This window comes from Mandrillus leucophaeus, unplaced genomic scaffold (assembly GCF_000951045.1).
Source record: "Mandrillus leucophaeus isolate KB7577 unplaced genomic scaffold, Mleu.le_1.0 Scaffold137, whole genome shotgun sequence".
Classification (NCBI taxonomy): domain Eukaryota; kingdom Metazoa; phylum Chordata; class Mammalia; order Primates; family Cercopithecidae; genus Mandrillus; species Mandrillus leucophaeus.
In genome coordinates, this window is record NW_012101332.1 from 202744 (window position 1) to 213852 (window position 11109).

General features: G+C 38.0%; 1 protein-coding gene across 1 annotated transcript in view; it reads right to left on the reverse strand.

Annotated features, from left to right (window-relative positions):
* Window positions 1-2997: 2997 nt before the first annotated feature.
* ZFP30 (ZFP30 zinc finger protein) overlaps window positions 2998-11109 on the reverse strand; it is a 30488-nt gene continuing 22376 nt past the window's right edge. Inside the window, exon 5 of the mRNA XM_011973394.1 lies at window positions 2998-5070. Within this exon, the coding sequence (XP_011828784.1) occupies window positions 3715-5070 (1356 nt within the window). The 3' untranslated portion in view covers window positions 2998-3714. The remainder of the gene's footprint in view (window positions 5071-11109) is intronic.

Genomic DNA, 11109 nt, shown 5'->3' on the forward strand with positions numbered 1-11109 from the left:
CTTCCCAATTATAGCAGCAAATACAGTTCACAATGGATGACCGCAGTGAAATCACTGAAGTCCAACTGATGTAATCATTTATAAGAACTCTGTCTTTATTAATTTTGAGAAGGTAATTTTAAGGTGTTGGGTTATACTTTTACATACACAAAATTTATTCCATTCTTAATACATAGAAAGCTAAAGAAGAAAAGACAATCAGCATCAATTGGGATGATACTGGGCCAGAATCATACCTCTTTCACTATTATTATGATGTTCTGAAGGTAGAATGCCTAGAATCTAAATATATAATTAAAGCCAGAGGGATCTGGTCCAAGATATTCCACATAAATGATTTTCTATTCTATATTTAAACCATTGGATATAATTTGCCATAGAAATTAGAATTACTAGATTTCTCTTCATACGGGAAATGTCTAGATTTTGGTTTCCCCAGCCTCCTCATCTACTTCATATAATCAGTTTTAGGTTAGTCTTGTAGAATAGTATGTTGGAAAAATTTAGCAATTACCAATTCTTCAAATATTTTACTTGTAAAAAATTAGGTTCTCGGAGTCTCTCTGAGACTACTCTGGCTCGGGAGAGTAGGATTTAAAAAAAAAAAAGTCAGATTCTAAATGTATTCTTTTAGAAAGCATTATCTTCTAACCGTCTTAATTTTTCCTTTGTTTGTTGGTCTACTCAGGCTTTCTTCAGCATGTGAAGTAAATTTTAGTATATTTTTTCCATAAAATAATTCTGGATTTTCAATATTTTAAAATACATGTATAGTGTGTGTATAAATATATATACCTACACACTAAACACATACACATTACGTATCTATAGTATAGCAACTTATAACTTTAAAAATCCATAGCTGCCACTTTTATGATTCATATAGCTGTAGCTGTGTCATCTTTCATATTTCTATTCTGTGATCAAGACTGCCAAGGTCTTGATTATATTGGTATCCTTTAAAGAAACACACAAAAACAACCAAGTCTACTTTTTATTATTTATACCAGTGCTGACAATAGAAATATGTGAGCTACAGATATAAAATTTTCCTGTAACACATTTTTTAAAAACAAAAAAGTTATTCATTTTAATGTATTTTATTTGAACCAATATATCTAAAATATTATTTCAATATGTACTCAATATGAAAAACTGAGATATTTAACTTTTTAAAAACAACTAAGTCTTTAGAATCTTGTGTTTCACATTTACCACCATTTGAATTTGGACTAGCCACATTTCAGTGCTCAATAACTCAATTTCAAGTGCTCAACAGGTTGCTAGTGACTACCATATATTAGACAGTACAGGTCTAGTCCATTATTTCCCACATTTAGCAGTAGTAATTGCCTTCTTTTACTCATTCTTTAAACATATGAAGTACCGGCCGGGCGCAGTGGCTCACGCCTGTAATCACAGCACTTTGGGAGGCTGAGGCAGGTGGATCACCTGAGGTCACGAGTTGAGACCAGCCTGGCCAACATGGTGAAACCCCATGTTTACTAAAAATACAATATCAGCCTGGCATGGTGGCAGGCACCTGTAATCCCAGCTACTTGGAAGGCTGAGGGAGGAGAATGGCTTGAACCCAGAAGACAGAGCTTGCAGTGAGCCAAGATTGTGATTGTAGCACTGCACGCCAGTCTGGGCGACAGAGAGAGACTCCATCTCAAAAAAAAAAAAAAAAAAAAAAGGTGCATACCATGGGTACTATAATACAGAGATAGAGAGGTGAACTAAATAATGTGGACCCACATTTTAAGAGACAGATAGTACCCATGGTATGCACCTTTTTTTTTTTTTTTTTTTTTGAGACGGAGTCTCACTCTGTCACCCAGGCTGGAGTGCAGTGGCCGGATCTCAGCTCACAGCAGGCTCCGCCTCCCGGGTTTACGCCATTCTCCTGCCTCAGCCTCCCGAGTAGCTGGGACTACAGGCGCCCGCCACCTCGCCCGGCTAGTTTTTTGTATTTTTTAGTAGAGACGGGGTTTCACCGTGTTAGCCAGGATGGTCTCGATCTCCTGACCTCGTGATCCGCCCGTCTCGGCCTCCCAAAGTGCTGGGATTACAGGCTTGAGCCACCGTGCCCGGCCTTTTTTTTTTTTTTGAGATGGAGTTTTGCTCTTGTTGCCCAGGCTGGCGTGCAATGGCATGATCTCGGCTCACTGCAACCTCTGCCTCCTGGGTTCAAGTGATTCTCCCGTCTCAGTCTCACGAGTAGCTGGTATTAACAGGTGCATGCCACCATGCTCGGCTAATTTTTGTATTTTTAGTGGAGATGAGGTTTTGCCAGGATGGTCAGGCTGGTCTCAAACTCCTGACCTTGTGATCTGCCCACCTTGGCCTCCCAAAGTGCTGGGATTACAGGCATGAGCCACCATGTCCAGCCAGAAATTTTTTTTAATAATTCATTTTAAACTGGTTATAATTTCATGGATAATTTGATCTTTAAAAGAACATCATGGAAAATTTTAAAAACACAGAAGTAGAGAGAATAGCAAAAACAAATAAAAACCATGTATCCAAGACTTAGGTTACCATCATTTTGCCAAACTTGTTATTCATCCTCATTTTTCTTTTGCATGAACAAAATGACATTCCAGATATATCATCTCCTGTGTATAAACTTCAGAAATTATCTCTAACAAATAGACTTTTACATAACCACAATGCTATTATCACACATAACAAAAAGTTTCTTAATATTATCTAATATTGTCAATATTCCCATTCTCCCAATTATAAGTATGTCTTCTTTTACATGTTTGTTCAACTCATGATCTAAGTAAAAACCACTCTTTCATTGCATTTGATTGATGTTGTCTCAAGTTTGTCAATACCTAAGAGTTCCACCTTATCTCTTAAAATGCCATTTTATTGGTTGGGAAACCAGGTGATTCCTCTTGTAGAATTACCCTTATTTTATATTTAATTGCTCCTTTTCATGTCATGTAATTTACTTTTCCATTCCTTGAATTTTCTATAAACTGGGAGTTAGTTCTTGAGGCTTAAATTCAGGTTCAGTATTTTTGGCAAGATGTGTTTATCTTACTGTATCACATTAGGAGGCACATAATTTTTACTGTCTTGCTTTTTGTGAAGTTAAGATGATCAGTGGGTTCAGATGTTGTCAGTCTCATCTATTCACTGTAAAGTTCACAACCTTTCACTGAATAGTCTCAACCTCTACAGAGAATCATGCCTAAATCCATTATTTCATTATGTGTTACACAATAGTTCTTCTAATACAATTTTCTATTGTTCTTTCTGCATTCATTAGCCTGGAATTTTCTAATAAAGAAGAACTTTACCTCATTAACTTCTGGTTGCCTTGAAATACAGTTTACACAGGAAATGTAGACTAAATGACTTTCCTTTCATTTGCACATTTTCAGAATGAGGTGGTTCCCTGGCAACCTCCTTGTGTATACTACACAGATGGAAGAATATGGAGATAATAATAGGTAAGATCAAAAGCTTTTTCACATTCAGTACTTTAATAAAGTTCCTTTCTAGGATGAATTTCCTGTAACATGGTTTCAAAGGTGATGAAAGGCTTCCATATGTTCATTAACATATTCTTTCCTTTAAATAAAACTTCCTTAGTTGTGAGCATGAAGCAAAAGGGATTCCCACGTTCAAAAACCTTTCCTCTAGAATGTACTTCCTATGCGCAACATAAAATTCACAATGGAAGAGTTCTAATAGCTATTAAGTTACATTATGAATTCGCTGATGGTAAGTAAGATGTGAATGTTGTCTAAATGCCTTTTTACATTCCTTACATTTGTAAGGTTTCTCACCAGAATGAATTCTCTGATGTTGAATCAGTGATGAATGAAGTCTAAAGGCCTTTCCACATTCCTTACAGTCATAGGGCTTTTCACCAGTATGAATACTTTGATGTTGAGTAAGTTGCGAAAGCAGTCTAAAAGTCTTCTCACATTCCTTACACTTATAGGGTTTCTCACCAAAATGAATACTCTGATGTTGAGTAAGCTGTGAGAACAGTCTAAATGCCTTCCCACATTCCTTACATTCATAAGGTTTCTCTCCAATGTGAATACCCTGATGTGAAATAAGTTCTGAGTAACGACGAAAGAACTTCTGACATTCCTTACATTCATAGGGCTTCTCACCAGTATGTATTCTCTGATGGAGAGTTAGATGATAGCCACGACTAAAAGTCTTCCCACATTCCTTACAATTGTAAGGCTTCTCACCAGTGTGAATTCTCTGATGGAGAGTAAGTTGTTGCCGCACTCTAAAGGCCTTTCCACACTCCTTACATTCATAGGGTTTTTCTCCAGTGTGAAGTTTGTGATGTATTCGAAGGCCTGTACTACACAGAAAGGCCTGACCACATTCCTTACACTCATAGCACTTCTCAGCAATGTTAAGTCTCTGATGTCGAGTAAGGTGTGCATACTGCCTAAAGGCCTTCCCACATTCCTTACATTCATAGGGCTTCTCACCCGTGTGAATCCTTTGATGGAGATTAAGTTGTCCTCTAACTCTAAAGGCTTTCCCACATTCTTTACATTCATACGGTTTCTCACCAATATGAATTCTCTGATGTACTCGAAGGTCTGAGCCACATGTGAAGATCTTTCCACATTTTTTACATTCATAGAGTTTGTCAGAAGTATGAATTCTCTGATGTCGACTGAGGTGGGCACACTGTCTAAAGGCTTTTCCACATTCTTTACATTCATAGGGTTTCTCACCAGTATGAATTCTTTGATGGAAAGTAAGTTGTTGTCGTACTCTAAAAGCCTTCCCACATTCCCCACATTCGTAGGGTTTCTCTCTGTTATGACTCTTCTGATACAGAGGAAGAGATGTGAGTTTTCTGTAGGTAGGCGTTTTTCCAGAAGTGGTTTTTGTCACTTGCCTGAAACACACTTCATGAGGACTTTCTTGTCCTTCAAGTCCACAGCTTTTAATTCTTTCCATTACCTTCCACTGAGATAAGTTCATTTCATAAATATCCTTTTCTTGAAATAACTTTTTAGTGTCATATCTGGATTCCAAATCTGAAAGAAAACAAGACCAAAACATATTTTCCTGTTCTACACAAAATAAACAAAAAACTTTATGATAGAACTCAATGACACCCACAAAAAAGAAAAGAAAGCCCAACTGAAGTAAATGGGCTCAAAATCTCTAAAACAGGTAACTTTAAAAAAGCTAAAAGGAAATATGAAAATGATGAGTTAAGACCAGATTATTTGGGTGCAGATCAAAGTTTGAGACTCTGCAATTAAATTTTTTAAATTTCTCTTTTCAATTAGAATAAAGAGCAAATACTTTATCAGGAGTAACATGGACTCTGTTAACCACAAGGTATCAACTCAAGCCACTGACCCCTTTGTTGTCCATGTCCCTATCACACTTGCCTCCTTTCTGCTCCTAGAATGTGTCGCGATCTTTCTTTTTTATTTTTGAGACACAGTCTCTGTTGCTCAGGTTGGAGTGCAGCGGCATGATGTCGGCTCACTGTAACCTCTGACTCCCGGGTTCAAGCAGTTCTCCTGCCTCAGCCTCCCTAGTAGCCGGAATTACAGGAGTGCGCCACCACGCTTGGCTAACTTTTGTATTTTCAGTAGAGACGGGGTTTCACCATGCTGGCCAGGCTGGTCTCAAACTCCTGACCTCAAGTGACCCGCCTGCCTCGGTCTCCCAAAGTGTTGGGATAACAGGCATGAGCCACTGCATCCGGCCCAATCTTTCCACTTCTTGGAGCTTTTCACTGGCTATTAAATCTCCCAGGAATCCTGACTTGGGTTTGCATGGTTGGGTTTCTTTCATACATCAGATTTCATTCTAAAAATCAGAAAAACGATCCCTGCTAACTTCATGTAATATATATCCTTTGTTTTCTATACCAGTCACTTCTTCTTTTCTTCTTTCTTTTTTTTTGAGACGGAGTCTCGCTCTGTCGCCCAGGCTGGAGTGCAGTGGTGCAATCTCGGCTCACTGCAAGCTCCGCCTCCTGGGTTCACGCCATTCTCCTGCCTCAGTCTCCCGAGTAGCTGGGACTACAGGTGCCTGCCACCATGCCCGGCTAATTTTTGGTATTTTAGTATAGATGGGGTTTCACTGTGTTAGCCAGGATGGTCTCGATCTCCTGACCTCGTGATCCACTCGCCTCGGCCTCCCAAAGTGCTGGGATTACAGGCACGAGTCACCGTGCCCGGCCTCCTTTTTCTTTTTCTTTTTTTTTTTTTTAAGACAGAGTTTCGCTGTTGTTGCCCAGGCTGGAGTGCAATGGCGCAATCTCGGCTCACTGCAACCTCCGCCTCCCAGGTTCAAGTGATTCTCCTGCCTCAGCCTCCCAAGTAGGTAGGATTACAGGCGCCTGCCACCACTGTATTTTAGTATAGACGGGGTTTCACCATCTTGGCCAGGCTGGTCTTGAACTCCTGACCTCGTGATCCGCCTGCCTCAGCCTCCCAAAGTGCCGGGATTATAAGCGTCAGCCACCGCGCCCAGCCTACTTCTTTCCTTTTTTTTTTTTTTTTTGAGAGAGTCTCACTGTGTCGCCCAAGCTGAAGTGCAGTGGGGCATGATCTCGGTTCAGTGCAATCTCTGCCCCAGGGTTCAAGCAATTCTTGTGTCTCAGCCTCCCAAGTAACTGGGATTACGAGCACCCGCCACCACATCTGGCTAATTTTGTATTTTTAGTGGAGACTGAGTTTCACAATTTGGCCAAGCTGATCTCAAACTCCTGTCCTCAAGTGATCTGCCAGCCTCAGCTTCCCAAAGTGCTGGGATTACAGGTGCGAGCCACCATGCCTGACTACTTATTTCTTAACACTTTTCTCAATTGTGTTGTTATTCATTAATTTCCCCACTTATTATTATCTTTATTTTCTTACCTTAAACTTCCCCAAGGGCAGAAACAATTTTTCACTCACCAGTGAATAACAAATCCACAGTACATGTTAACTATGAATTAAATTCTCATAATTAGTCAGCAATTATGGCATATGATATCCTGCCTCCAATCTTAAACCTTACTACACTGATTAAACATTCTTTTTATCACTTCCTACAGAGATGGGAAACAAGCACATCTAAGCTGTCTCAGTAAGTATATAAATGGAAAATAGTGATTTCTTTACACTTGATCATCTTCCAATTTGCCTCTTCATGTACACTTGCAGGTATCTCCACTGCAGTTCAACTCCTACTTTGCATAGTCATAGGTGAGCTTTGCCCCCATTCATGACCAAGGTAATGAGAGGCTCTAAATATCTATCTTCACTTGAGTTTACATAACGTGCACATCTATGTTACAGGTTCCCCATATCTTACCAGAAGTCCCCATAATGCCATCTGGGTACTTCCTAGAGAATATTTCAGTGATTTTCCAGGTGTAACAACAGGTTTATGCTATGGTAAAAGGCTAGTAAAATTCTGAGCAAAGAGATGTTTTTTGCAAATGTGCATGTTCTCAAAATCTTTGCAATAGGAATTCAATACTCTTTAAAAAGGAAAAGGTATTTTAAATAATGTTGCTTTAGGGTTAGGATTAGAGTTAGGGTTAAAGCAACATTATTTGCAATCTACCCAAAGTGGAAAGAATCCAAGTATTCATTAATGGAAGAACAGCTAATAAATGATGGCATATTAATACATCACAATACCATACAGCAACGAGAATTAACAATCTACAACTACATGCAAGATTAGCAAGGGCTAATCTCACAAACATAATGGTGAGTAAACAAAACTAGACATAGAACGATATATACTGTACAATTCCATTTTTATAAAGTTTAAAAATGATAATTAATAATCTATAGTGGTGTCAGGACAGTGGTTAGCCTTGGTGGGGAGGAATGACTGAAAGAAGTCAGGAAGGGCTTCTGGTATCCCAGTAAAGTTCTATTTCTGAATCTGTGTACTAATTAGATGGGTGTGGGTCACTGTGCCAATTCACTAATTATCTGTATATTTTTGTGTGTATTTATATTTCAATAAGTTTACTTTAAAAAAGTATACATTAGGGCCGGGCGCGGTGGCTCAAGCCTGTAATCCCAGCACTTTGGGAGGCCAAGACGGGCGGATCACGAGGTCAGGAGATCGAGACCATCCTGGCTAACACGGTGAAACCCCGTCTCTACTAAAAATACAAAAAACTAGCCGGGCGAGGTGGCGGGCGCCTGTAGTCCCAGCTACTTCAGAAGCTGAGGCAGGAGAATGGCATAAACCCAGGAGGCGGAGCTTGCAGTGAGCCAAGATCCGACCACTGCACTCCAGCCCGGGCAACAGGGCAAGACTCCGTCTCAAAAAAAAAAAAAAAAAAGTATACACTAAAAAGATACTAAAGGGCAACAATAATTTAAATACTGTAGGTAAAATGTGACCAGGGACAGGTAAATGAATGGGACAGAAAATACTGTTATATAATCTGTATTTCTCTCACTCTCTTTGTCTCTCTCTTTCTCTGTCTCCCCACCCAGAAAAAGCAATACAAAACTACGGCAATTGTCTAGAATTTTGGGGATAAAGTTCATTTATGGCCTCAATAAGACAAATAAGATATAAGTGATATTAATAAAAGCATCATAATTAAATAATGGTAGTAAATGAGTAGTTAAGAAGGTAATACAAAGGTTAAGAAATAAGATGCTCATTTCAAAGGATTTACCTGCAAATTAAAAATAAAACCAGTAATCTATAAAAGGAAAGCCAGTCAAAAATCAAATTAAAGGCTAAAACATTCATAAGAAAGTGGGAAAGTGTTACTGTTCACAGCATTAAAGTCCACACAAACTGGGCACCATGGCTCGTGCCTGTAATCCCCAACTACTTGGGGAGGCTGCAGTTGGGGGATCACTTGGGGTGGAAGGATTATTTGAGGCCAGGAGGTCCAGACCAGCCTGGCCAACGTAATGAGACCCCAATCTCGAAAAATTTAAAACAAGAAATTTAAGCCCATACAAATTGGCATAAGAAACAATAAACAATGGAAACAGTAATGGAATACAGGAAGCGAGGAGACAATGCACAAAGTAAATACAAGCATAAACAAATTAGGACAAAATGTCTGTATTCACTAATAACCAAATTAGAACAGGTTGTAAAATTTGTTCTGTAAAATTTGAAGGTTTTCATTAAAAAAAAAAATTGCCAATGTTGATAAAGTGAACTTGAAATTGTCATATATGGCTTCCTACTTAAGTGACAAGCCAGATCAAGATCTTGGCATTTTGAACATTCTCAATTAGGAGGGTATTCTATAATATACACAGCTGAGCTGTATGTCACCAAAGAGTCAGCCATGTTCGTTCCCAAATTTGCCTACTCCAGTTCTTACTGCTGCAAGCAACTAAAATTATTAATGTTTAAACACAATTATTTCTATGAAAACTAAGTTGGATGTTTTGGAAGTACTGGCTATACATGCACATTGCATTTTTATCAACGTAGGCATGGGTGAGAAACATAATAAAAGACAGAAAACATAAAAATTCAAGGATTCTGCCCTCAGATTGCTTCACAAGTATCTTTACATTCCTGCTCTACTTCAAAGAAGTTGAAACTGGAAAGAATAGCCTATGTTTCATATGTACTTTGATCAAGACAGAATGGGCTAGACCTACACTGAAACAAAATGCTGGGCCAAACATCAAAATATTGGACTATGAGAGACAATTTTAATGTTCTACCTTCTAAAACATGTATGTAAAATATTTTAATGCTAATATTAAATTAAAATTATTTATTAATTATATAATATATAATTTATATCAATTAATATATTAATTAATGTTAATTAATTAATAAGCCAAATACTAGTTTGGATTCCACTGAATCAAAGAGTTTATTCTAGTAAACACTGCTAATGTGAAAAAATACTAGTCCATCTTAGATCAAAATGAAGGAAGTATTTCCATTTGCGGGGCATCAGCTTTAAATAAAAAGAAAATAGGGGCAGGGCATGGTGGCTCACTGTAATACCAGCACTTTGGCAGGCCAAAGCAAAAAGACTGCATGAATCCAGGAGTTTGAGACCAGTCTGGGCAACATGGTTTTCCGTCTCAAAAAATTAAATAAAGTAAAATAAAATAATAAAATAAAATAGGGAGCAAATTATCTTGTCATATAATTATCCCCAGAGGTATGCTGTTTCCTAAGGTACAATGTCTCCCCCATCCCTTTTTTTCTGGCTGATACAAGATTATACAGGACACAGAATATTTATGGCAAAGACAGTTCTAATTATATTAACATCAGAGATCTGAAAATGTTAAAACCCTATCGCCATGAAATTGTACTTCTGAAAATTAACACTGATCTAATACTGCATAATCCTGATCTAATACTGCATAATCCATACTGAATTCCAATGAAATACTGAATAAGCCTCAGGTTCAGAAGATAATCTTACTGCCATTTCACCAAGGAACCAGAAACAACTGAAAGAAAAATATGTATTCTCCTCTTTACCACATTCTCCAATCAATCTATGTCTGAATTCTTACCATATATGTGGTTTTCCTTCATCAATCGGTTCCACTCCTTCCCATCTACTGAAGGTCACTGCCTACAAAACTACCCTCTCTCTCTACTTCATCAATATTCCTCTCTTCGAAATCATTCTCATAGCCTATAAACATGTTAAATATTTCACATAATAATTTCACATCATAAAATATATTCCCTGTACTCTGTGTGTCTGCTTCTCTTTATGACAAAATTCATCCAAAGAATAGTTTAACCTTATTTTCACCATTGCCTCACCACCATTTTCTTTTTGTCTCTCAATAAATAACTCTAAAGCAAACAAACAAATGAAAAATCTTTATAACAGCATTTCTAACATATCAAAAAGTAGACAGAACAGCATAATAATCCCCATGTATCCAGCACCAACCATTAACCCCATGCCCAATCTTGGCCTATGAACCCCCCAATCTACTTCCTTCCTATTATTTGAAGCAAATCTTGGATATTACATTGTTTCATGTGTACAAAATATGCATCTCAAAAAGCACTTTTATACAAAACCACAATACCATTATCCAAACCTTAAAAACGAGTCATTAAATATCATCAAACATCAGTGCCCACACTTTCATCTGGCTGATAAAA